General features: G+C 52.4%; 9 protein-coding genes across 9 annotated transcripts; 5 read left to right on the plus strand and 4 right to left on the minus strand.

Moving 5' to 3' along the window:
* Positions 1–243: 243 nt before the first annotated feature.
* On the plus strand, positions 244–1,836 carry SODALDRAFT_380921 (hypothetical protein; the record flags this gene model as incomplete). Its single annotated transcript, XM_028615140.1, has 8 exons — positions 244–263; positions 374–449; positions 532–638; positions 749–921; positions 994–1,119; positions 1,213–1,383; positions 1,485–1,538; positions 1,787–1,836. 8 exons carry the CDS (start codon positions 244–246, stop codon positions 1,834–1,836), a joined length of 777 nt encoding a protein of 258 aa, XP_028464424.1.
* Positions 1,837–1,932: 96 nt separating this feature from the next.
* SODALDRAFT_281827 (RING finger protein) lies at positions 1,933–4,212 on the minus strand (the record flags this gene model as incomplete). The annotated part of the gene is made up of 2 exons (XM_028608309.1): positions 1,933–3,135; positions 3,298–4,212. 2 exons carry the CDS (start codon positions 4,210–4,212, stop codon positions 1,933–1,935), a joined length of 2,118 nt encoding a protein of 705 aa, XP_028464425.1.
* A 477-nt stretch (positions 4,213–4,689) lies between these two features.
* On the minus strand, positions 4,690–5,981 carry SODALDRAFT_335720 (ubiquitin family protein). The gene is made up of 3 exons (XM_028612530.1): positions 5,899–5,981; positions 5,615–5,830; positions 4,690–5,555 (listed from the first exon to the last, which is right to left on the minus strand). Exons 1-3 carry the CDS (start codon positions 5,918–5,920, stop codon positions 4,876–4,878), a joined length of 918 nt encoding a protein of 305 aa, XP_028464426.1. The 5' UTR covers positions 5,921–5,981; the 3' UTR covers positions 4,690–4,875.
* A 1,452-nt stretch (positions 5,982–7,433) lies between these two features.
* On the plus strand, positions 7,434–8,203 carry SODALDRAFT_335721 (hypothetical protein). The gene has a single exon (XM_028612531.1). The coding sequence runs from the start codon at positions 7,795–7,797 to the stop codon at positions 8,032–8,034; it is 240 nt and encodes a 79-aa protein (XP_028464427.1). The 5' UTR covers positions 7,434–7,794; the 3' UTR covers positions 8,035–8,203.
* SODALDRAFT_299664 (hypothetical protein) lies at positions 8,174–11,349 on the minus strand. Its single transcript, XM_028608871.1, has 2 exons — positions 8,649–11,349; positions 8,174–8,580 (listed from the first exon to the last, which is right to left on the minus strand). Exons 1-2 carry the CDS (start codon positions 11,047–11,049, stop codon positions 8,480–8,482), a joined length of 2,502 nt encoding a protein of 833 aa, XP_028464428.1. The 5' UTR covers positions 11,050–11,349; the 3' UTR covers positions 8,174–8,479.
* A 5,122-nt stretch (positions 11,350–16,471) lies between these two features.
* Positions 16,472–18,234, plus strand: SODALDRAFT_341445 (prenyltransferase and squalene oxidase; the record flags this gene model as incomplete). Its single annotated transcript, XM_028613036.1, has 5 exons — positions 16,472–17,121; positions 17,236–17,366; positions 17,421–17,538; positions 17,621–17,920; positions 17,982–18,234. The coding sequence occupies 5 exons, from the start codon at positions 16,472–16,474 to the stop codon at positions 18,232–18,234; spliced, it is 1,452 nt and encodes a 483-aa protein (XP_028464429.1).
* SODALDRAFT_380927 (hypothetical protein) lies at positions 18,203–20,922 on the minus strand. Its single transcript, XM_028615141.1, has 9 exons — positions 20,658–20,922; positions 19,944–20,350; positions 19,713–19,788; positions 19,442–19,598; positions 19,222–19,345; positions 19,071–19,125; positions 18,672–18,898; positions 18,449–18,494; positions 18,203–18,374 (listed from the first exon to the last, which is right to left on the minus strand). The coding sequence occupies exons 1-9, from the start codon at positions 20,710–20,712 to the stop codon at positions 18,283–18,285; spliced, it is 1,239 nt and encodes a 412-aa protein (XP_028464430.1). The 5' UTR covers positions 20,713–20,922; the 3' UTR covers positions 18,203–18,282.
* Positions 20,756–23,812, plus strand: SODALDRAFT_362446 (hypothetical protein; the record flags this gene model as incomplete). Its single annotated transcript, XM_028614463.1, has 17 exons — positions 20,756–20,786; positions 20,856–20,946; positions 21,130–21,181; positions 21,242–21,271; positions 21,417–21,443; positions 21,584–21,613; positions 21,710–21,766; positions 21,843–21,896; positions 22,142–22,247; positions 22,384–22,417; positions 22,515–22,646; positions 22,931–22,993; positions 23,076–23,135; positions 23,167–23,191; positions 23,275–23,331; positions 23,513–23,706; positions 23,731–23,812. The coding sequence occupies 17 exons, from the start codon at positions 20,756–20,758 to the stop codon at positions 23,810–23,812; spliced, it is 1,125 nt and encodes a 374-aa protein (XP_028464431.1).
* Positions 23,813–24,507: 695 nt separating this feature from the next.
* On the plus strand, positions 24,508–25,410 carry SODALDRAFT_325930 (hypothetical protein; the record flags this gene model as incomplete). The annotated part of the gene is made up of 3 exons (XM_028610035.1): positions 24,508–24,538; positions 24,631–24,975; positions 25,070–25,410. 3 exons carry the CDS (start codon positions 24,508–24,510, stop codon positions 25,408–25,410), a joined length of 717 nt encoding a protein of 238 aa, XP_028464432.1.
* Positions 25,411–25,516: the final 106 nt, after the last annotated feature.

The following is a 25,516-nucleotide window of genomic DNA, read 5'->3' on the forward strand; positions in this document are numbered from 1 at the left end:
CTACCCCGTCCGTGATACGGATACAATATCACGTGAGTCATGATGCGGTGTACATGTAGCTGAAAAGAAGAAAAAAGTACTCTCCCAGCCATTTTTCTCGGCGGAGTACGTACACGAAACTCAAATATTCGATTCGTATGCAGACCCGGTAAAAGAAAGCCCAAAAAGGAGGTTGGACCTCTCTGAAGTGAAAGCTTTGGCACCGAAGACCCACTAACCGGCAGGGGTGAGCTGGCACCGACCATGGGCCGCTCGGGGCGAGAGTGGAGACCTTTAGGTTCTAACGGTACCCAGCCTTGCCATTTTATTGACTTCAAGAAAGCTGGTGGCGGGGCAACCGCTTTAATACCAGCCCTCTCTGCTTGCTCATGAGCTTCAGTCCTTTGCGTATTTCCCCCTCTGCCCCTTTTGTTCTACTCTACTACATTTTCCCTCGAGCACATCATTTAGTATTGATCGTTATCAAAGTTCAAATTTAGAATCGACCGAATATTTTCAGCTGGTTGAAACCGAACCGTCTTGCTCTTCTAGACCTTCAGGCCACTGCCCACTCTCAACCAACCTCCGCCGGTTCAGACGCCTGTATACGGAGACAAATTTCCGGGAACTCGGAATAAGACCTCACTCGATCTCGATCTGTTGGAACTAAAAACGAGCTCCCTAGGATTACTTTGGTAAGTGCCTTTTTGGTTAGTTGAACTTTATAATCCACGTTCTACCACCACACTCGAGCTAACGACTCCCGAAGACATCACCAACTCCTCGACAAGGAATTCAAACCCACGTGCTGCTTTCAAGCTCAAATTGTCTCACATCTCGACTCCGACATTCCTCAATCACGGAGCCAGCCAGAACACATTTCTCGCCGTACTCCAAATCTCTGCCTCGAGTCTCTCCGGCCCAATTCACGTGGAGCAAGAGGTGGCACTTCGACCGCATCATACCTCCACGGTCCAATAAAAAGGACCCTCAGAGCATTCCCGCCCTCGTGAGGGACATCCACAACCATGGTGAAACCAAACGACGCCATCGCCATCATCGTCATTATCCTCTTCGTCGTCCTCGCCCTCGTCGCCTTTGCAATCTACCGTCTCGTCCATACCGCGCGCGACGGCATGAGTGTCACAAGTGCCTCTAGCGCGAGCAGTAGTGAAGACGTATAACACTGATCCCTTGCGGGGTCCGCATCTACCACTTCACGAAGAACCCGAGAGAAAACCACGTTGCCCATCCGGCTTGGTTATGCGCCGACGCTGAGTCGTACACAATCTCCAAAGCGGGGTTCTCCCATGTACGACTATGGCAGTCGTCAACATGGGATGGTGTTTATGAGCATTTCGAGTGACGACACGCAGCCAACCGCCCATCGCTGGCTCCTGGGGAGTGAGATGTTCCGCTAATGAGGAGGCGGACATGTTGCATTGCTTTCATGCAAAAGGGAGGCTATATTGATTTTTAGTCTTGGGTTTTCAACGGTTCACAAGTCAAGGGCGCACGAATATTGACGGACATCATGGGCGTTTCAATCATCTACGATTGTATGATATTTATGGCTGTTCTTTTATTTACGGCAGAATTTGGTTGCATCTACCCCCTACGCAGGGGTTATGGATAAAGGGGGAAAGACGCCAGAAGGTGGTATATGGGATGATATTACGGACGTATATAGAGCAAAATACCAGCCAATGGGGACGCCGACCTTGCGCGATCGAAACAAACAACGTCCGTATGTTTCTTCAAGCATATATGGTATGGTTAGGACAGGCAACACTATTGATTCACGAAGGTGCGTTTCGCTACCATTTATCATCAAGAACATTTATCATGACTCTGTGAAAATTTGCCTCCAAAAACGCTAGACATGTCTTTGGAGTTTATTATATTGTTCGCGCACCTCCCTTTCCCCCTCCCAGTCTTCCGCCGACCCACCGGTTATTTCTTCCCCTTCCGCTTCCCCTTTCTTTCAGGAACGCTAGCACTCCCTTCAGCGAGCTCTCCCGCTTCAACCTGGCCTTCAGCCTCGAGTTCCTTGAGCTTCTCCTGGCCCGAAATGAACATGGTCAAGTCGCGATTCATATCCTCCAGCTCGGCAATCTTCGCCTGCTGCTCCTGATCTCTCGCCCGGAGGCTTCCAAGCTCCGCCGCGTTGTGCTCCACACGCTTCATCAAGCCCTTGGACACCTCCTTTTCCTCCTGCAAGGCTTTCCCCATGTTCCTAGCCAGCTCCTGCGCCTTCTCCGCCTTCTTTCGATCTCGCTCGCTGTCGCGCTCCAGCTGCGGTATGACCTCGTTCTGCAGCCTTTCCAGGTCCGCGCAGAACTTGGCGTTCTCTGTACGTAGGGATTCCGCTTGTTTCAAGGCAGCCTCGGCCGTCGCCGTCGCCTTTGCCGCCTTGTCGGCAAGCTTGCTCATCATCTCTTCGAAATAGACGCGTTGCGACTCCAGCTGCGAGCTCAGGAGATGCGCGTATTCTTGTCCCATGTTCTCCAGCTTGGCGCGAGGAACCACGTCGTCCCGCTGGTGAGGGCCGTCTTGGGGCCCGCCCGTCTTTCCCGGGAGCTCAACGAGCTTGCCGTCGCCTTTCTCGCGGATAAGACGGTGCACCCACGTATCGCCCGCATAGTCCCAGACGTGCTGCGTCTCGATCTCCAATGCGAAGCTGTGTGCTGTCTCCTTCCAGTGGTCTTTTGCATGCCCGCCCTTATACCGTCCACACCCGACCCTGCCACAGATGAGGCAGATCCAGAGGTCATCCGTACTGTCGCAGACGCTGCAGAGGTTGGAAACCGGCGACCCAAAAGGCTGCGTGTAAGGGTTTGATGGGTCAAAATCCGGGTTGTCGCTGGTGTGGCGGCAGACGGGACACCCGGGGCTTTTCCAGTTCTCCAGACAGGCGCAGTGGAAGATGTGTTGGCAGGGAATCGTCATAAGTCCGGTCGTGTCGTCCATTCTTTCCAGGCAGACCGCACACGTGGGGAGTTCGATGAGGTTCGGTGTCGGCGGCGGAAAGGGTTTCAGGGAATGCAAAACGGCCATGGGACTCGACGATGTCATGGAGTTCCCGTCGGAACTGGAGGGTGCCATCGGCGTCTCGAAAGTGATGGATTTGACGAAGACCACCTGGAATATCTGGGGCTGTATGACAGAGTCAGTACGGAGTGGACTATTATATACGGGGACAAAGGAGCACTCGATCTTTGAGCTCACAGAACTTACCCCTGTGTTGTTGAACACCTTGCCGTTGAACTCCTTCTGCCATAACCGAGCCCGTTTGTCATCCCGGAACTTCATAAGAACCAGGTAGCGACTCAGCTGCTCGGTCATGACAATCCTATAGTGACTGATCCCCTCCTTCCACTTGTCACCGATAAAGCCCAGAAAGTCACCAGGCGTCCAGTAGCTGGGCACCGCAGGAATGCACAAAGTGGTGCACTCCTCCTCGCTCTGATCATCCTGGTGCTGCTCCGCAGGAGGTATTCGCAAGCCGGGACTGTCCTCGCCCTCGCGGTAGAAATGCACGATACCCCACCCCATATCAGTGTTCTTAAAATCGAGCGGGATGCACTTGGCCTTGGTGGCCGTGCCCACGCCGCTGAACATGGGACCGATGCCCGTGGCAGCAGGGGCGCCGCTGCTGCTGCTGAGCTCCTCGTCTTGGGCCATGTTCGCTGTTGTTGCAACCTTGTCCTCGCCTGGGTCTAGGCTTGCCACTCGGACCCATCCAAATCGCCAGTCCCTGACAGCAGTCTGGGGTTTGATCGCGGCGGACGCCGGTGGCGGGGGCAGACTCTTGGTCCTCGCCTTCCACTGGTGTCTGCTGAGAAGTTCAATGTTCTTCCCGTTATCCTCTTCAACTTGGGCCCGCGAAGGACCGCAGTCTATGACGTTTACAGACAAAGGTCCGCTTTGGCTAGGAGAACTCGGTGACGACTCCACGTGGCGATTCGTAATGCGTTTGGATTGGGACGAATGCTGCGGTTGAGGATGGAAACGTGATCCCGAAGCGATGGAGGCCTTGTTTTTGGGTTCTCGTCGACCGGGATGAGAGGGAAGCTCGTCGAATATATCGGCGCCGGGCGCAGGTAGCCAGATTTCGTTTGTCGGCTGTGATGCTGTTCCACCTTGTCCGTCCAGAGCTCTCCGCTCGCTGCAAGCTACCGGATTGGCGGTCGGATAGAGTTCGAACTTGATGTGATAAAAGTACGTAGGCATTCTTCACCGTCGTCGGAGGGAGGAACTCGGGGGGAGCCTCGGGTCTGGCTCACCTCGGGCGAATCAAGGAGACGGTCTGAGATCCGTGGTCTGGGGGCCTCGTTCGAGGATGCGACCTTTTGAGCTGTATATTACGGAGGCAGTGGGGGCAGAACGATCTCGATAAGGGGACCTTTCCACTCGTACCACGTACAGCACATTCCGGAAAGAGGCTGAGCAGAAAGAGGCAGTTAGGGAGTGAGTCCTGGATTTCAGTCAGGTTAAAGCCATCGTCGCACATGAGAGTGTGAAAATACCCCATTAAACGAAGCTAAGGACAGTGGGGATTATATGGAGGCACGGATACAACCCAACGTAAGAACGTAAGCTCACGTAATTATTGGTGTAGTACAGTTTTGATACATTCATGCTAACGCAAGTCGCGGACACGGGCGGAATGAACGATGTTGCCATATCTGGAGGCGAAAGAAATGGAATAGCAAAATGAGGCTGCAGTGCCTGTTTGTATTCCCTCGCTCAATATTATGTATGAGCCCTAAGTAGATTGGTCACGAATTCCCTAAAATCATGCTATTCCCTTGACCCGATGGTAGTTATCCCCAAACGCCGAAAAACTTGTCGCCACCGTGACCTCGACAAGTGGTCCAAACAGATCATGCCAGCTTACTGGCCACCACGCAGCCGAAGAACGAGGTGGAGGGTTGACTCCTTCTGGATGTTATAGTCACTCAGGGTGCGACCATCCTCCAGCTGCTTACCAGCGAAAATGAGACGCTGTTGGTCAGGTGGGATACCCTCCTTATCCTGAATCTTCGACTTGACATTGTCGATGGTATCTGAGGACTCCACTTCCAATGTGATGGTCTTGCCGGTAAGGGTCTTCACGAAGATCTGCATGCCACCACGCAGCCGCAGGACGAGATGCAGGGTGGATTCCTTCTGGATGTTATAGTCGGAGAGGGTGCGACCATCCTCAAGCTGCTTGCCGGCAAAGATCAGGCGTTGTTGGTCGGGTGGGATACCCTCCTTATCCTGAATCTTCGACTTAACGTTGTCGATGGTGTCGGATGACTCAACCTCCAGAGTGATGGTCTTGCCAGTGAGAGTCTTGACGAAGATTTGCATACCACCACGGAGACGGAGGACAAGGTGCAGGGTGGATTCCTTCTGGATATTGTAGTCCGAAAGGGTACGGCCGTCCTCGAGTTGCTTTCCAGCGAAGATCAATCGCTGTTGGTCGGGAGGGATACCCTCCTTATCCTGAATCTTGGACTTGACATTGTCGATGGTGTCGGATGATTCGACCTCGAGGGTGATGGTCTTGCCGGTCAAGGTCTTGACGACTGCAGATGACTGGTTAGTGTGAGGCCGGTCGGGAGCATGGTGATGGAATCAAGCGTACAGATCTGCATGCCGCCGCGAAGACGGAGAACGAGGTGGAGCGTCGACTCCTTCTGAATATTGTAGTCGGATAGGGTACGGCCGTCCTCAAGCTGCTTTCCGGCAAAGATAAGGCGTTGTTGATCAGGGGGGATACCCTCCTTGTCCTGGATCTTGGACTTGACGTTGTCGATGGTGTCGGAAGACTCGACCTCAAGGGTGATGGTCTTTCCGGTGACTAGGAGAGAATGGTCAGTAAGTCCGGCAAGCTTGAAAGCTCGAGAGAATGATTGAGTCGAGGCTTACGAGTCTTGACGAAGATCTGCATGATGACGACGTTCGCAGATGTTGAGGTACGTTTGGCTTGGAGTAGAGGGTGTCGTTGTGGAAATGTGAAGCCAAGGTGTAATTTGCCTGAAAATTGCAGAGGTGGGAGAGAGCAGTTGGATGATGGAGGGAGAAAGTTGAGAAGGTTGGGCGTTGGGAGGGGATCGTGGTTAAATACGAAGAGGAGGGGGGCGGCGAAAGCAGGACAAGCGTGAAGGCAGTGACGGTATGGGAGGGGATATGTTGCAGGCAGGGGGGGGATTAGACCGGGTGGGGTAATGTGATTCATCAGCAGTAACTACTTCGCCGCAAGGCATGGAAGCTGGGCTCCCTCTATGAGGCCAAAAGCAGGCAGTCAACTGAAGCACGGAATCCACCGGAAGACTCCAGAATGGGGTTTTGGTGAAGTTACCAGTACTTTCCTTCTCCGCAATTGCAGACGAAAGTCCATGTACGGGTACATTCCACGTCTTGCCTTATCTTTGCGCTACTGATCTGTACCTCCGTATCTCCTTATCGCACTCGCAAGTTGCTTCCCGTGGCAAGGCTGGAACCTGGTTGCTTGATTCGCAGGAAGTACGGAGCAGGTAACGATGATATTTCCCTCGCTATAATAATACAGATCTCAAGAAATAGTGAAAATGATATTGCAATTTTCAAACCGAGTTACTCATAGATAGTGCAGATATATTCATGCCTTACGAATACTCATAGGTGGTTCAGAACTTTCCTTACCTTACTAAGCTGTCCAGATTCTATCACATCTACGACTACATGGTATGCAACGGCTTTCGTTTCGCGTCGTTCCAGGTGTTCTGCCATTCTTCCCTGAACTCGAGAAGTCAAAGCGCAGTAACTTCGTATTTCATACATACTCTGTTGCAAACATCTGGAACGGCCTACGAAGTACTTGGTAGGACCTGTTCTGGTTTCATTTCATAGAACCAATCCGTACTGAAGCATCCCGTCCATTCCTGAATGATGCGTTCATGTGACTGCTTCGCAGCAGTGTTCGGACCCCAACGCCCCACAATGCATTCCTGGCCGATGAGCATAGCCTGGCAGGGCCAAGCACGGACGCCTCCTATGTACATACGGATTTAGCGGGTTCTCATTGTCCGATGCAGTGTTTCTCCTGTCAATCACCACCTAAAGGAAACTAGGTAGCAAACTACGAATACCTCTCCTTCCTTTGTTGAGCAGCATCCTTACATTGATCAAAATCACAGTAGAGAGGTAGCTATTCGGCGTAGACAAGGGGTGGAGCCTTTATTATGCTGTCCGTTGTGGTGCCGCCACCGATAATACGCCGGGCCTTTGCGGTTCTAGCGGAGTTTTAGGGATTAGATAGGAATCCATCCATCACATCATACACACGACGACGTTATAAGGACGCTGCGCTTCTTCAAGATACCCTCCTAGACATGCACTTCATGCTTCTACAATATAAGGTATCTGCTATACCTTTACGATTTACACAGATGTGTTCGATATCTACGGACTAGACTTCGTACGACCAGCGATATTGTTATTCGATTAGCTAGCTGCATGGTGCAGTTCCTTGATAAGTTCGATGTATCGCACAGACCATTTGCCAATGTCTGGTTTTGAGAGCAGTTTGGCAGTGCTGATACTATTACACAGAATAGCTTTTCCTCCAATCCTCCACACATTTTCACCAAGCGGAAGCAAAGCATACTGACGGATACTTCGTACATCCGGCGCAATGCCTCGTTTTCTTGTTTGAGAATCCTCTCCAGACAATAAGAGTACATCCCGAAGCAAGAAAGGAGCCGAATAATATGGACTGAAATAGCAATCATTTTATGGGGTAGGATATAAACACGAATTGTGTACCAAGTACAGCTGTAACAGATGCCATTTGCGGCCCTCAAAGCCTCCCGACACAAGAATTCCACCTATCCCTCGCGAGACCTCGTAGGGCCTCCAAACGCCATGCGCATCGTAATCGTCTCTGTGTGTATGTTCTGTTCTGTTCTTCGTGCCAATGGCTGTCATTGGGCAAATCGTGTCCTCCAAACTCGTGTCTGTAAAGCAAAGACTCGTTACGACGACTCGCTCGACTTCAAATCCGCAATCCATAATCATCTCTGATGCGGGTCATGATCATACATGTCGTTGAAATGAATCGTCAACAGACCGAATCATGAAGAATAAACAAAAAAAAGGAAGAAAAAAAAAGGCCGTAGAAAATTGTCGGGGATCGTCATTACGGTGACCAGCCGAGGAAAGCAAAAAAGAAAGAAAAAAGAAAAAAAAAAAAAACCAAGGAGCAACTGTGTCGATACGAAGGCGAGTAGAGTCGAAATAGAAGAGTTGCAGCCCCTGGTTACGGTTTCTCTCTCGCGTCGCCAACGCCATGGCTGGGGATTCATAAACAAAGGAAATAGGATTTCTCAAGCCGTCTCTGACAGCATGATAGCTGTTGGTAGTATTGGGTATCTTCGCACGTGCATCGCGAGGTGAGTGAGTTGTGGCGTAGTGTGAATAGTGCCAAAGCCCAAGACGTGTCCTCTCTCGGACCAGGCTCAGTAGAGGCCTAATTGGCACGGATCACCAACTTCGACAAGAACTTGTTTGATAGAGAATCAAAGTCGTTTCGGTCAAAGGTGCAATCAGGGCGCTTACGAAGATACTCCTCTGCATATATCGTTAGGAGTGGAACTCGATAGAATAAAAAAAAGAATAAAAAAAGAGGGAGCACATACCATGCTTGAGAACGTGCCCGCGGACTTCAGTCATGGCTTCACAGACGGCCACGTTGTTATTCAGAATATGGCCATGTTTGCCCGTGTCCCAGTCCACAAAGGCGGGGAGCTTCTGCGAAATGGCATGGAACAGACCGACGATGACGCCAACTGGCGTGGTTTCCATGTCATTGCAGAACTTGGTAACCGCCGCAGGGTCCGGCATACGGTAGTGTGAGTCGAACTGCATCTCCTCCCACACTGCCAAGAGGATCGAAGCCAACATGAAGATGGTTGGCCAGTTCTTGAGACGCTCGCCACTATATACGCTCGAGTAGAGGGAAGACAGCTCCTCGAGGATGTTCTTTTGCAGTTCGCGCCACATATCGGCCAACGCACACTTAATTTGGAAGTTGACCATGACCGGGGCGACCACCTGACCGTAGAACTTCGAGTCCTCGTCATCAATCTGGCCGTCGAGGTTGGCGTCGTCACCCTGCTGCTGGATCATGGTGATATGCATCGTTAGGTTGTATGCAAGGACGAGTTTCAAGGCTTTTCGGATAGATGGTGTCTTCTCCTTAACGTAGAAGCGATGGGCCGTCTTTAGTATTTCGGTGATAAAAGGAGTGCCCTCGAAATGGTCCTCAATGAAATCCTCAAACGGTCCATCAATGTGTTTATCGAGGTATACGTGAAGGGCCTCGACAGAGACGCCCTTAGCACCGACATCGAGTCTCTCAGTGCGGATATCGAACTCAATAGGCTCCTGGTCGGTAAGATGCGACTCCACCCAATCCACCTGGAAGACACTCTCGTCGTTCACGTACACCTCCCGAACGTAAACGGGAAGGGCAAATCCATAACCATGGGTGATCCAAACAAGCGTCTCGTTGGGAGAGAATCCCTTGACGTTGTAGACGGAGACGTTGCGCGTCGTGTGCCGTTCGAAATCGACCTTCCAACCGGAGATGAAATAGCCAATGTCTTTGATATCAATTCGAGTGCAGGGCACCTGCCACAGACGAGCATGCGATGGCTGGCAACCAGCACAGGGCTCGCCCTTATCACAAGTCTTCTTTAGGAACTTGCAACGTAGACAGGCACGCAGCTTTCTGATTTCGCTTGCTTGCCGGCGCTGCTCGGGAAGAAGGGGACCACGCCGGCGTCCGACCTTCTTTTCACCTGTGCCGTCCTTGCGGCCATTGGACGTACGCCGAATGACGGGCTTGGCTGTCTTGCTAATCGGGCTCTTCCTCTGACCCGAGTTCCGTCTTGATGCATTGACAGACGGTGACGTGGCGCCGGAGCCACTGGACGGACTTGACCGGGTAGATGTTGACTGGATGGGCACTGGGGCAACCGCGGCAGTTGGGCTGACTGTGTCATGATTGTGGTTGTGGGTATGATGTTCGCCGTAGCAGCCGCGGTGTGATGTCTGTTCCGGATACGAGTCGGAGTCCGGGGAGAAGGGAGAAATAGGGAACGGCGCAATCTCCTCGTAGCTTCCCAGTTCGAACGAGTTGGCGCCGTCAGACGAATCCGAGTTTGTCCGCAAATGCAGAGTCTGGCTGGGGTTAAAGATGGCCGCATTCTGCTGCGCCTGGTGGAATTGGTCAAAGTTGGGGCTGCTTCCAGGCTCTCCCACCATCATCCAGCCATCACTGGAGCTGGTGAGAGACAGAACTTCCAGGAGAGTCCCGGTTGGCGAGTTGCTCCCGACGGTGTGGGACAGGGCCTCGAGTTGCATAGGAGGAACCGCAGCCTGAATATCCTGCCAGTTATCCATTGGAAGACCGGACCAATTCATAGCCGGGATGTTTTCGTCCATCGGGGGCATGGTATTGAACGCCGCCGACTGAAGGAAGCCGGTTGACATTTGCTGGGATGTTGCAGGCAGGTAGCTCATGGGGTTGATTGGAGCGAAATTGGGTGTGAAGCCATCGTAAGTCACAGGCATGTAGGGGTCGGAGACAAAAGGTGAAAAGTCGGGCGCCGCTTGCTGATGTTGCTGCAGATGCTGTTGAAGGGCGTAGTCGGTGAGCAAGCTGCCTGGTTGTTGATAAGGGGAAGACTGCGAAAGGGGCGAGGCGCTTTGGGTTGGCGAATTCAAGCTTTGCTGGTTCTGCTGAGCATGTTGCTGATGTTGCTGTTCCGCCTCGGGCGAGGCCGTGGTCTGGATGGAACCGGTCGAGGTCATTTCAAGGGGAATTGGCCAGATGCGTTGTTGGTGTTGTGTAGACAGAGAATGGTCAGAGGCTTGAGGGCTATTGTGGCCGGAGACTGAGGTCATCTGTTGTGGCTGCTGCTGCTGCGGGGTGGAGGACAGTTGGTGGCCGTACTGATGGAATCGTCGCCGCTGATTGTCTGTCAAATCCCAAAATGCGTCTCCTCCACTCGTGTCGAAAGTGAAGTTGTTCATGGCTAACCAGGCGGGAAGGGAAGAAAGAAAAGTTCCGAAGGTCAGGTGGTAGGAAGTGGGAATTGACAGCAGTGATATGGCTCTCACCGCCAGACACCGCTCTTTGACTAGGGTCTGGTTGGTGAAAAAGGAGATTTTCTAGGGGTCTCTTCCGTAGTTAGTGAACAAGGAGAGAGGGCGATGTCGAGGATGGCGAGGGGAGACGAGGGTAGGGGATGGAAAGGTGGAGGAGTTCGAGGCGCCAAAAAGGGTTGGCGACGAGGGTAGGTCAGCATGGGAAAGAGGGGGCAAAAGCCCAAGTGAGGGAAAGTGGGATCTGTGAAGAGACAGGGACGACTCCGCGAAACTGGCGGTGAGCGACGCAGTTCAACGTCCAGCCCCAGCCCGGGACGGGGGCCAATCAACGACGCCACTATTGCTGTCGGGGATGCACGAGTGTGGAGATGGGAGCGACAGGGTGACGCGCCTCACCCGGGTGCTAGAGCCAATCACCAGCCGCCACCAACCTCTTCCGTGCGAAAGCAACAGTGTCCAACGGGATAAGCACATGGTTGTCCGTTGTAAAGTGGGGTTGGGGGAGCTCTTCAGAGGTCGGGGTTTCTATCCGTATGCATACATACATATACCGAGACGAGGTACGGGAGTTTCGATGGTCCTGACCTCGTTGGGATCGCGAGAGTTTATACAACGTACTTGGTACGATTGAAGAGGCCGAAAAGGCCTTTCCCACGGCGTATCTGTCAAGCTTCACCCAGCTCGCTCTTTGAACTCCAGTTGCGACACCGTTACATCTCTTAGCTTATAGTTAGCTACGTGCATAAATTAAGGTTGATACCTCACACCACACCAACGGTAGCGTCACGTGGACGGGGAACGAACTATCGAACCCAACGACCACTTAATGAAGGCACCTAACTGTAAACTACCTAAACAGCCTACTGTACGGACAATGTACTCGGATACCTCGCACCTAAGGTATGGTAGTGTCTGTCTGCCTTATCCATACACTGCTTGGCCCCATTAGGCAATACATACTCCCTAGAGACTGGAGGTTCAACAGCTCCGCAGTGTATAAGATCTGGTCAGCCTCCCGTAGTCCGTCGGGCGTTTCAGCAGACCCGCGAATAGGGATTGAACCCAGGGCGGGCCCCTACGAAGTACCTAGTACACTAGCACATAAGAGTTTTTGCGGTTTCCTCCATGCACCACCATAAAACGTCGCGGGTACAACGTACTATTTGGCGGCGGTGAAGAAACCGTAAGGTATCCATCCCAGCTTCGTACGGACTCGGATATGATTCGATTCGATTCGCATGGCGAGAAAATTACTACGAACACGCTTGTAACAGTGTCAAGTTAATTTTTTCAACTTCCCTTTTATTCTTCAGGGATGCCTGGTTGTGTTCCTCGGTCTGATAGATCTCTCCTAACTTTCTCAACCCGGGAACGCCCATCAGTACGTACACGTGTATATCGATCTTTTCTCAACCCGGGCCGGGATGGGCCTTTCTTTGATCCGTGCTTAGTCGAATGAAATCGCGACAGCGGCTAGGGTCTGACTCTTAGTATCCGTACCTTGTTCCGTATGAAGTGCTTTAAATCGCCCTGTCCCTGGACTGTTGGGTACACAGGTTAGGAACACTAGAATCGATTCAGGTGGACAGCAGGCTTCTAGTGGCACGAAACGCGCTCGTCCTCCCCTATCAGAAGCTCGCAGGGTGTGATTATTCCGTACACGCCGAGGAGGCTACTTTGACGAACCAGTTTGTGGACAGGATACCTCGTACGAAGCATGAAAGTAGATCCAAGGCATCCCTAATTAGATCACATCTCGATCCCCCGAAGCTCCACATGGCGAACCTTGGCCAGAGCTCGAGCCTCGGAGACAAGGGCCTGGAAGTGCCGACCGACTTCTTCTCTTGCTAGGTCGGGAGAAAGGGCGATCTTTAGCAATTCCTTGGGTATGACCTCCTCAATAATCCCGTACCGTAGGAAAATCTGCGCCTAGCCCATTGTTCGGCCTGGCAGTCCCTGGATGTACGAAGGGATTAGACACGGGCCTAAGCTCTGATGGGGAATCGTAGATCCAAGTTACCTAAGGTAAGGTACACTAGTGAACAAAAGGTCGTGATCGCCAGGAATCCCCATCAAATTATCCATCCATATCATTATCTGGTCAAAACAATTCCAATGAACTCCATGCGCTGCTGTGTCGAAAAATTCCCCGTTCTCCCCATCTTCATATTTCGATGACTTCAATGCTCAGCACAGATGCAGATGCAGATACCCATTATTAGGACTGACTCTCTAGGTAGTGAGCGTCCTAGCTGAATAGTGGCAGCTACTGTACGGAGTACGAAGGACGGGTACGGACGTACGATTCTCAGAGGTAAGACATGGTGTGGGACCCACTTAATCGCCCGCCTTTGGCTCAGTCTCTCGCGAGACGAGACTGGAGGGATATTGGGACCAAATACCTACTTCATACTCCTTACAACGTACACGCTATTATTACTTCGCTTCGTACTTGCCTGCTCGCCTTCATGCCCATTTTCCGCGAGTGTTCCTCTCGATAAGGCTCGCCGTCGGATACTTTATTCGGGCAGTACGGATCTCTGTCTGCAGCCGATCTGCATCCAGACCGACCCCCAATACACCCCACTCGCTAAACATGGAGAGAACAAGGAGAATAAGAGCGACGCAACGCTGACGGGCGTTAAAATATCTTTACTTGGTTAGTTGGGCAAGGGAGCGGGTTCGCCGACGCCTGATCGTGCATACTTATGCGGGCCACGCGACGGCTCAGTAGTTTGAGCGGTTGCCAACCATTCCTTCCCCTCCCCCCTGGCGGACCCATTGTTAGACGAGTCCGCGATTCTACCAGTTGTGTGCCAGTTGCATTTGTAACTCTGACAATCCGGCATGCTGTCACTGAGTTCACTGACTTCAGTTCCTAACTTCACCTGCTTCTGGTCTCGCGGTTGCGGGCCCTCGTGATATATCCGAATACCCTTGCTTTAGAGACATGATCACATATGAGCTAGGGTGGTGAATGCTGGCATTCCCTCTCCTAAAAACACCGCAAGCGCGCCCTACCAGCCCTGTGCACACTGCAAGAGGCGTGAGGCCTGGCTGTGATGTCTCAGGAGAGCGAGACACATCTCATCGGCTTGTTCCTTGTTCGGATCTTGAAACGGGCGTTGAGCCCAGCTTTGCGAGTGTCGGCAGACAGGACCGGACATCCTTCGATACCAGAGGAAGGCTTAGCCCGTACCCTGCCAAATAAGGTAACAGAGGCATGTCTTACTGAGGGAGGGGTAACACGGCGAGGACGAAAACGTTAGGGTCCTGCAAATAAGGAGGAAACAACGCCCTTTCTAAGGTATGTAACGCATCTTAGGTGACAAAATTCGTCTGGTGGTTACACGAATATAAGCCACCATCTACTGATAGGTGGAAGATGACGCAACCTCCTTCCAATTCGTGTAGTCCCATGGAACCAGACAACGAAGGGCCTCGAGTGACAAGACCACGGATGGCTATAGCAGACGATGCACGTCATATCGCCCAACGATCCCCTTGTCGGCATGCATGACCTGGGCGTCGGCGATGTTCGTCTTTGCACACGGCTTCGATCATTTCTCTACTCGAATGACGAATGGTCTTAGTCAAGGGTCACAAATTCGGAGCTCGGCTCAGTCAACAACAAGCGGGGACAACGGGATCGAGAGAGACAGGTCCCACTAGTACCCCGCCCGAAAACCTCGTGGTGTGCTGAATTCCTGGGGAAAATATGGGTGATATCCTGCGGCAATGCTCCTGGACTACTCCGTGCGCTCGCTTGAATATGCCTCACGTTACTCTAGTGTTATCTTGATTGCTGGTAGCGGTATTTTTTAGTCTACGTTCTATCGGCGGTGAAGCCTCGTTTCTATTACTCGTCATTCCTTGTCGGGTTCATTCCCAGACTATAACAGACGTAAAATATTATTGCGGCGCAGTTGGAAACCGCCCCTAATCCGCGGGGCGCAGAATTACCTACTTAGACTCGGATATTATACTTGTGACGTGCTTTGACTGGACTCATTCCAACGAACCCATATTACTGGAGGGAAACTCTGATCTGCACAGTAGAGATTGAAACTACGGCTGTACGTACGGTGTAAATTTCCGGGAACGAAGGTGACTTCATTGAAGGCTGCGGTACGGCCACACTCGCCCATACGTCCACAGGGCAGTGACCAACAATCTCATGTCGTCTGCTCCAGTCCAGTGAGATGTCACGCGGAGATCACATCTTGTAAGCTTCTAGGGTAAAATTTTATCGGATCGGCACAGCCGAGACCGCCCGTTTGTCTGCAGGTGGAAAGTCAGTGGAATCTTCTGGTGGATTGGGTACAACAAAGGGACAGTATTTTGCTGAGGAAATAGCTGTGTACCTATAAGTACCACGGCCAAATCCTACTTTGGATAAGCCTAACAACAGATTCCTACAATTGACACGATTCCGTACATAATCCTCCTAGGTTGATCTTGTGTCTTCACACATCTTCGAATGAAAGACAGCTATATTCAGTTTTCTACCGTCCTCTAGTGAGGGCATGGGCCAACCAGACGATGAAAATTCAATCCAATCTTCATATACGTTTTAGAGGAGAACACCATCTACCAGATTTGTGGATTGGAGCTGGCCATAATCAACTCCAGGCTGAGTCAGAATCACCGTATTCCTTTGTGAAAGATCCCATGCTAGGTAAAAGAGGTAATAAGCCTATCAACCGCATTGCGCACATCGTGTAGCTGACCAAGCCTTCCATCGGGAAAGCCTAGATCTGTCAAATAGCATCATACAAGAACCAGGACTATTTATCCGTCTTGCGCTGAATAGGTAGCACAAGCCCTTCCCTGCCGACGAGTCTTGAGAAATGCCCAAAGGGAGGAGTTGAGAACTCATTGTTAACTAGCTCTATGGATGTCAAAGGCAGCTCAAAAGGGCAGGTATTACCTAAACATATCCGCTTTTACCTTTTTCCCAACCAATCTCGAACATCTGATACCAGTCGCTGATAAGATGAAGACAAGACCAACCGCAGAGCTCTTGCCATTGTCTATGCAAGGACCCCACCTAGTTTTAGCCCCTCCACACACCCACATCACCTCCAGTCCTTTTACATCGTAGCGACTCGTTCTTGCAGCCTCGAAGGAGTTATGACCAAAACACTGTGCAGCCAAGAACAATGCTTAACAACGACGCCTCTGGCTAACACCAACCAAATCTGGAACCTTTAGGCCGGAATATGGACGCTGCAGGCGTCGTCTGCCTTACAAAAGAGCTTCTTAGCCGCTCCATGACATGGATGCTCGTCGCATCCGACCTCTAAAACGTCGTGTAAAAATATCCTTCCGGCCCAAACCAGCGTCAATGGCTTCCTCTACCTCCCAGAATACTAGTACCCGGCCGGTCGAAAACCGTGACGAGGATGACGGTTTCGTGGATGTTCCCGAAGACGACGGTCCCCGCCATGCCTCCCCGGCTGTTCCCAAACTCTTTACCGAACCGCCTCCAATCCACGAGGAATATTCGACAGACACCTTGACTGTTCAGACTCAGACTATGAACGAATGTGTTGAACATTTGGCAGCAAACTCAATGGAACTTGACTATAACCATCGTGGCGTGCCGCGTCTGCGTCGTGAGGCTCACATAAAGTTTCTCAAGAAACAACTGGGAACGCTTCCCGCGCCTTTCCTTGTTGCAGACGCGAGTCGTCCGTGGTTTCTCTTCTGGTGTCTTAATGGGCTAGCCTTGCTAGGGGAAGACACGACGTCGTACCGGCAACAGGTCATCGCGACGGCAAAGTCCATGCAGAACCCGACCGGAGGCTTCGGTGGCGGCCACGGCCAGATGTCCCACCTAGCCACCACGTTCGCCGTCGTGCTCGCTCTTGCCCTTGTAGGGGGCGAGGAGGCGTACGAGGTCATCGATCGCAAGACTTTGTGGCGATGGCTATGTTCCCTCAAGGAGCCCGATGGCGGGGTGCAGATGGTCTACGGCGGTGAGGTAGATATAAGGTCAGTCACAGCATGTGTAATCGTGGTGGCCCGCGAAGCAACAGCCCGTGTTTATCCCAGCCCTTTTTTTCTCCCACCCGCATGGTTGTCTAGACTTTGCTAATTCAAGTCTAGGGGAGCATATTGCACTGCTGTTATCGTCGGCTTGTTGAATATGCCCCGTGAGCTATCGCCAGACTCGCCGGCCTACTCACCCGACGGCAACACGACCCTCTTCACTGGCTTGGCCGAATATATACGCCGCTGTAAGTCTCACACTTCAGCCCAGTTATCTTTGCGCTCATGTGCTCACCATAAAGGCCAAACATTCGAGGGGGGTATCTCCGGCCGGCCGGATGCTGAAGCCCACGGAGCATACGCTTTCTGTGCCCTAGCTTGTCTTGCCATTCTTGATGCTCCCCATCGGATCATTCCCAAGTAGGCCCATGCTCTGCCCGACTTCCCCGGTGAGTTATTGATACGAAGGCCACACGAGCTGACAACGCTGGGTTCACGGCAGATATCTGGACCTCCCTCGCCTTATCTCCTGGCTCTCGTCACGTCAATACGCACCGGAGGGTGGGTTTTCTGGTCGCACGAACAAGCTAGTCGATGGTTGTTATAGCCACTGGCTCGGCGGATGTTGGCCGTTGATCGATGCCGCCCTTAACGGCGCCAGTGATCTGGATGACCCCGAAAGCAAGCCACAGCCAAGCACTGATTTGGTTGACTGGTACAGCCGGGAGGGCCTGATCCGATATATCTTGTGCTGCGCCCAGGATGAATCGAAGAGGGGTGGTCTCAGGGACAAGCCCAGCAGGTTGGTTGCGAGATGAGGATTCCCGTTTCTGGCATTTTACCATGGACTGACCTTGGGGCAGCTCGTCCGATGCGTACCACTCTTGCTACGTCCTCAGTGGCCTGAGCACGGCGCAGTATAAGTGGGGTCTAACATACTTCAACGAAGACGAGATGCTGCTCGCAGAGCCAACGTGGAAAGTGACGCCCCGTGTCGACGACTCCCAAATATATGACCAACAGGACCGAGTCGAGGCTATTCACCCGACTTATACTATTCCCGATCAGAAGTTCTACGATATGCAGGGATATTTTGCATCCAAGGCTGGGTTCTAGGCGGGATATCCTATGAGGAGTTCTTGTCGGTTAGTCTCTCCTATGGATTCATGCAGCCATGCCTTGTTTCTGCGGGGTTTCCCGGGTGACTGACACAATATGTTTTGCTCTTGTCCGCAGCTTCTCCTTACGGCCGTTCCCTGATTCAGTCAGACATTCACCTCCGCACTTCCTACGCAAAGCCGTCGCATCAATTTATTCACGAGCTTCGAACAGCATGAGTTGCTTCCTTCCACTGGCTTCAGGATGATATAGACGTACTGTACTGATGGTGGCACCCGGACAACGCATTTTATAACATTACCTACCCGTTTTCTTGGCTGTGGCGAAGGCAACAGTATGGATTGCTATGGATGCATGGCCCCTAGCATGATACCTGCAGCTCGCGAGCAAACCCCAATCATATATCATGTAAAGAGCGACGATCCGGCCCAAACATATGCATGGGTTGTTCCGTTGACCTCGTCGTAGGCGAAACCATGTCTCTCTTGTGCATGGTGGCTGCTCATAGAAATCGCCGGGGGATACGTCGTCCAGCTCCCTGAAATGTCCTCAACGCCGAGCAAGCTGATGGCCAGAAATAGGGGTAGCAGGCGGGGGCGAGGAAGGGAACCTGAACTGGCACATCGGTTTGCCGTCTTCCTGCAAATGAGTGCCTGTCTCGCTCATGCTGTGTCCCGTCAGGAGAGACTTCCCGTTAGGTGGATTTGACGGTGGCTCCAGCATATGTTCAGTTTACACATTGGCTAAACCTGCCGCACTGGCACCGGTGCTCCCCCGGGACAGACCATTTGATTTTCTACCCTCGCTGCAGGTTTATTCCTTCTACTCGCCACTGTCGGTTTCCCTTCTTGACAACGGGTTATACGCGTTCTGACCGTAGACCTTGTCCTATTTGTGTGTCCTTCCGACCTTTCGGGAATTATGTCTCACCACCGAAGCTCAACCCTTTCGCCAAAGCCCCCGATCATGCGTCCAAAAACGAACATTGGCATCTGAAAGTTCCGGGCCAAATGGCTCCCCAAGTTCTGGGGTTTGGGCGCTCACGGTTGGGGAGCAGCATTGGCGTGTTGGTGATGTGCAGTGTCTGTAGGTGTATTGGCGTTGCGAGCTGCATGCAACTAGAGTGCATCCTCAGAGGGTCGGCCAGCTTGCCTCACACGTTGTACGTTCCCCTTCGTCTATATTGGAGGAGTAATTCGCGCACACGGCGCTGCTCCGGTCAGTTTCATGTTCGGGAATACGGAATGGAACACGGAAGGGCGCCACCTGCGAACGCCGGGTGCTTGGAAGGGAGGAGGAACCAGTGCCAACCTCCTCAAGTACATATTGCCACTCGACTTTCCGTGTGCTTATCCACATGCCTACCTTGGCACACACCACGTACTTGAGTTAAGATAGGGAATCGTGCGAGATACTGAGTAGAGGGTAGGAGGGGGTCTGCAGAACTGGCCGCATCGGTCGCCTTATAGGCGCACGAAATGGATAATCCACGACCCGTGCGTACGCATACTCGAGGACGGAGGTGTGCCCGCTTGATATTTCTCCCTGTCCCTATTGCGGGGCCCCATATTACCATCCAACAACAAGCCATTATCTGTATGAACGGCTCCGGTTAAGGAGGGACCGATTTGCAGGGGATTGCAAAGTCTGGCTTTTTGAATTGGGAGGAGGGGGCCATGGGACGATTGACTTCGCGTGTCTTATACCGAGTCCGTTGAGGTGATCCATATTGGAGAGAAAGAGCGGCTGCGCCGGGATCCTATCTTGTACCCCTGTTCGTGGCGAGGTAGGGGAGGTATGCGCTGGCCACGCATGGAGCACCGGGAAGGGAAGTTCAAAAGCTTGTACCAATATCGATGTCGTACTTTCGTCTTCTGTTTGCTCTCCATCTTCGATCGTCCGCGGCCTGACAAAGCGGCGCTGCGGATATGTCGATGATAATGGCATATCGACAAAGGCCTGAGCTGGATGAGCCCACCATCTTCAGCAGAAAGACGAGACGGTCTTTTTTGTATCCAGATCCAGAGCTTTCCGACTGGAACACCACGTCCCGAGATGGTGGACGATGTCAAGTAGACATGTACATGAGAGTTGATGAATTCGGATGTGGTCTCTCCCGTTTGGACCCAGTACTTATGAAGCCGGGCGGGGGGAAAGAAACCAATTCATAACAAACACGGAGATTTCGACGGGCGTACTGTACCTTAGCTATCTACACTTCTCGACGTCAGCTAGGGAGCAGTGAATTCTTCGGTCTTAGGGTATATTGACAAGCGTTTACTTCCGTGTGATGGGAAGTCCTGTCCGACTGCCGTGCTCCTATGTCCAACCACCCCCCCCCCCCCCCCTTTCTTCTCGGCGGCCTTGCTATGGTCTTCACAGCACCGTTAATCTTTAAGAAACCCAGCCGTCTCTGCCACTTTCGTTTTCGGGATTGAACGTCACACAGTTCCAGTCCCTCGCCGTCCGGGGCATCTCTCAAGTGGTCGTCGGGTCACGTCTCTAAAATTCCAAGTGGATGGCATCCCGCTGGGTCCCAGGTGAGATCGGTGAGTTTAAAGAATGCGGCAGAAGCGTATGTATGTAATCGTAATATCCCGAGGAATTCTCCTCCCCAGCCCGGCCATCCATCGCCGAACTGAGATCGCCATTAATACCTATGTTTTCATACCCGCACACGCGTATCGTGGACTTGTCTCTTGGAGAAACGTGAACGTGCCCATTGTCGAATCACGGCTCTGTATCCGAATTCCGATCCTCTGTTAGGGTTAGTGGGTCGTCGGTACGGAGTACAATCTACCTTATGCTTCCCCTCTTTATTCGAACCCCTCCTCCAACTCCTCCATGCAGTGTCACAGCTGCACGCAATCTACAAGTTAATTTCCTGTGAAGCACTCCGCACAAGCCCAGGGCCAATCTAGACAAGTACCAGTCTCGTTACGATGTACCTACCTACCTATAGGTACCAGCGGGGTGGTTGGATGTTGGACACACTAAAACAAAGAAGGTCGGCCACGCGAGCAGGAACTACAATGTACTTCGTACGGCAACAATAAGATGGACGAGTCATATCGCTCGATTTCACCGAGATTTGTAACGAACCCCTCTGCTCGGTACTCCGAAGAATGCGGAAATGCTGACCAGTAGCCCGGTTCAGACGCTTGAACATGCTTACATAGACATATGTGGATACAAGCCTCCTCTGTGTATTCTCTCCTCCTGCCAGATGTCATGACAGCCATGCACACTATATGTCTTGCCGAGTAGTTGCTTCGACTGTCCTACTCCGTATGTGCCTCATGATTTTAAGGCACGTACGAGTAATTAGGGGAATTGGCATCCGTAGATGTTCGAAGTGTACGAGGTCCGGAGTACGGTACGTACTTCCCCCGCCTCTTCACGCGCTTGGCCATTTATGGTCGAGTCCGGGCCTTAATATCTAGTAAGCATTGCCAACTCATCATTGCATGAGTGCGAAGCCTTCGCCGAGGCTTTCTCGCACCACCGCACCCTGGCCTTGGCCATGAATGTTCAGCGAGTAAAAACTTCCTCTTTTTGCTCCTGTTTACTCTGTCTGTTGAGAACCCTTGTCGCCCTCTCTGCAGATCGCCAGCTTTGTTTTCCGAAGTGCCCCTCTCCGTCGGCTCTCTCGCATGAGGGTACATATATCCCCCCACATTTTTGTCCCCCCACCCTCCCTAAAAACAAAGCAGCAAAAAATAAAAACATAAAACATAAAACGAGAAAAGGGGGAAAAAAAGGGGGGGGGGGAATACGATGCAAAGATACATCTGGCCGCCCTATCCGGCCCAGCTCTTCACGCATGCCCTCTCCCTTCAATGGAGTAATACGGATATGATGTATTCGCGCTTCACCGACCGTCTTTGCTCTCCTGTGGGCCCAGGCCAAGGTTTATGACCCCTTGGGGCATGTCTTGTACCTTCTCCGACCGTCCTGCCCGAGTCCGGGGGTGGCTCGGCTGATTGGAGCCGACAAGCGCCAGTCTCGCAGTACATACTCCGTAATATGAACTCGACTATGCCGGGTCGTCGTTTTCCTGATGGGCCGGCCGGGGTGGGGGGGGAAAGGGTGCAGAATGCGGCCAAGACACACATGTGTGCGTATCGCCCAATTTTTTTTTTCTAGAAAGCGCCCAGGGCGCTCGTTGCCAAATAGAGCCGTGTCGAAAAAGAGCTTCTTCCAATGAGGAAGTCCTGCCGTGGAGTTTACAGAGGTGTCCCTTTTTTTTTTTTTTGCCTGTCCTTGGGCCGCTAAAGGTGGCCGCAGAAACGCGACCTGGGAACCAAGTCTCACCGTCGTACCGTTCTTCTGATTTCGACCTGCGCTCTCATGACCACACGATTTCTCCAAATCTATCCGGAGTATGACCTCGGCGGCACCATAACAAGGTGGTCATGCAGGCGGCGGTTTCGTTGTTTTTATTACCGGCTTGACTTCGAGACCGTCTCCAAGCTAGCACCCAACAATAGGCTTTCCCTTCGGCCTTGTATCGCTTTCTTGCTGCACTAGTCGCCGCTAAAGGAAGATAGAAGAATATCACGAGGAAGAGAAGGGGGGGGGGGGGGGGGGGGGGGGGGGGGGGGGGGGGTGGGGAAGGGGTTGGTTAGCAAATCCCCTTTGTTCTCGTGTTTCTCGTGTAATTGCTCCTGGCGTCACGCTCGCTTATACACAGTTGCCGTGTGAACGGTTCTTCCCCTGGCAGGTCCTGGACGAGCCGGCCACAGGTCGCTGGAGGGTGATGGGTAACTGATGAGGTTAGACAGCCCCCCGAATACAATGCCGTCCTTCGCGAGACGCTGACCTTGCAGACATGCGAGATTGGCTGGCCTCCCAACTGAGTGGGAATTTTGGGTTCCATCTTTTCGCCACTTGGTAATGTGCGTCGTCTAGCACTACACAACAGACGAGAACTGGCAAAGGGGTCAACACGTTTGTTTGTATGGGAAAGTACGAAGTAATCATTAGACTGTAGACCCGTTATGTACCTACCTTATGGTGCCAAGCCAACCAATCCAGCCAACTTCAGGAAGCCAATTATGCTTTGTAGCCGAGGACGATGAACTCCAAGCCCAAGTACTTGTTTCTTTCCTTTTTTTAATAGACCAACCCAAATAAAACTACAAGGAAATCTACGAGGACACCCATCTTCGGCAATGCAAAAGGTGAAAAGCAAACCCAGAAAACTCAAAACTCTCTTTTATATATATATATATGTAAAGGAAAAGGGAGGAGTTTCCTGTCACTACCGGTCGAGGTCAACCACCAGCCGCCTTGCATCGTAGCGGGTGGTTTCCCTCCGGCGAAAGTTGTCAAAAATCATCATCACTTGGGTCGTGGATGGTACAGACACGCCCCCTCTCTCTCCCCCCACCCCAAACCAGAAAACCTTTCCGCTTCTTCCCATGTGCTGCTGTGGAGTTACCTAGTCGCCAGTGCTTCCATCAACTGGTGACGAGGAAGCCAACACATCAGCATGGGTCACACCTTCGAGAGCCGCATCGCCGCTTGCATCCTCCATTCCCAGAAAACCCCCAATGCCAAACTCGCCCACTGACGGTTCCCTTTATTTCCTCTTGCGTCTCAAGCGTCTCAAGCTCATTCATCCGTCCCCCTCGTGCCCTTAACTTTTCAGAAAAGCCCCCCTCTCATATCCCCCTCGGCCCCGCACTCGTAACACTTCCCTCTTGCCCTGCAATAAAGCACACATGCCTCGCTGTCCATAGCCCGGATTTCCCGCATTTCAAAGACGTTCCCCGGGGATACGTAGCTTGACCATTGCTACCACCACCATCGACCTTGTCTTTCGCCGCCACCTCACGACTACCTGTTATCTCTTACCACCCACACTGGCAGGACGCACACACACCCAGACAACCCCAAAATTTTATCTTACTCCTTGGGATTTTTCTTTCCTCGGTGAACAGAACACCCGATCACGCTTTCATTTTTTCTTCATCAACATTTCACCATCCCATTGCTGCTGTACGTTCACTAGACTTGGTGTGCCTCCTTTACTCTTCCCTGTTAGACTTGGGTTTGGCTGCATCCAAGGGCGTCGGGGTCTCGGTACTGTGTCCTTCTTTCACGGCAGTCCTTGTCCTTCTTTTGCTTTCTCTTTTTTTTTCGGGGGGGGTTTTTTTTTTGCTCAATTCAAATTCCTCGGTGGATTGCTTCTCGTCCCCGCCCACGTATCCCCCATCATCAACGTGGCCACCTCATTCTTTCGACCCATTGGGCTTAATTATCAACATGGGCGGCTTCTATATGCAGTACCTTGAAAGTAAGTCACCCACTGGATTTCAAAGAATGTCGCATTTCAGCCCAATCCCCCCCTCCATCTTATGACAACAGCCTGGCAACATGCTCTCGTAGGTGGGGCGGATTGCAAAACACCCATGGAGTTTGATGGTGAGAAAGGGGCTATCCGAACCCCTGTATTGTGGCGGCTGGAGGAGAAATATCGTGATGCACTCATTTCGGCCCTCTCCCTCTCCCTCGCCCTCTTCTCTCCTCGCCGCGTACCGCGGCTGTACCTGCAGCTAGGCGCATTTCCCCGCCCGCCCTATATCGGAAGTCTCTCGATGTGCCTGCGGGACCCGGTGGGACGGTCGAGCACGGGGACGTTGGGCTGGGATGCAGGGTTTCTAGGTGTCGATGTTCGAGACTTTGGGACGTCTTGCCGCACGGTGATGCCACACTCCGCTGGCAGCTATGCTGGTTCAATGTTGTGGTGACAAACGATTATAGCTTTGAAACGGTTGATGGACACATCCGGGAACAACGAAAGGGGCTAATGGATCGCCCATCATAGGTCTCTGCCGACGACGCGGGTGGCAGGATCCCACGTACGAGTGCTACCGTGACTCGAGCGGGTTCACCTGCCTGGTTCTGGTCAATGGCCGCGAATATCAAACGGATCTTGCCTACGAATCGGATGCCCTGGCCCAGGAGAACGCCGCCATGAGGGCGTTCATGGTGTGCCGGAACTTTTCGGTCAATGGGGGCATGCTCGCTCGCAATGGCATTGTCCAGGGCCTCCCGGCAGAGAATACTCGCCGCACCACGAAAACCCTCCACGCATCTTCTGGCCATCGGGACGCCCACCGACCTGGAAACCACTCGAGCAGCAGCTCTACCGCGTCTTTCGAGTGAACGACAGACAAGTGCATGCCTGGTCACTTGTTGCGAAGCCCGCAGAATCAATCGTGGACGACCCCGGGAAGAGTACTGCCACCCCCTTGGCAGATGGCGCTGGGCG

The sequence above is a fragment of the Sodiomyces alkalinus genome (assembly GCF_003711515.1).
Source record: "Sodiomyces alkalinus F11 unplaced genomic scaffold SODALscaffold_9, whole genome shotgun sequence".
NCBI lineage: Eukaryota > Fungi > Ascomycota > Sordariomycetes > Glomerellales > Plectosphaerellaceae > Sodiomyces > Sodiomyces alkalinus.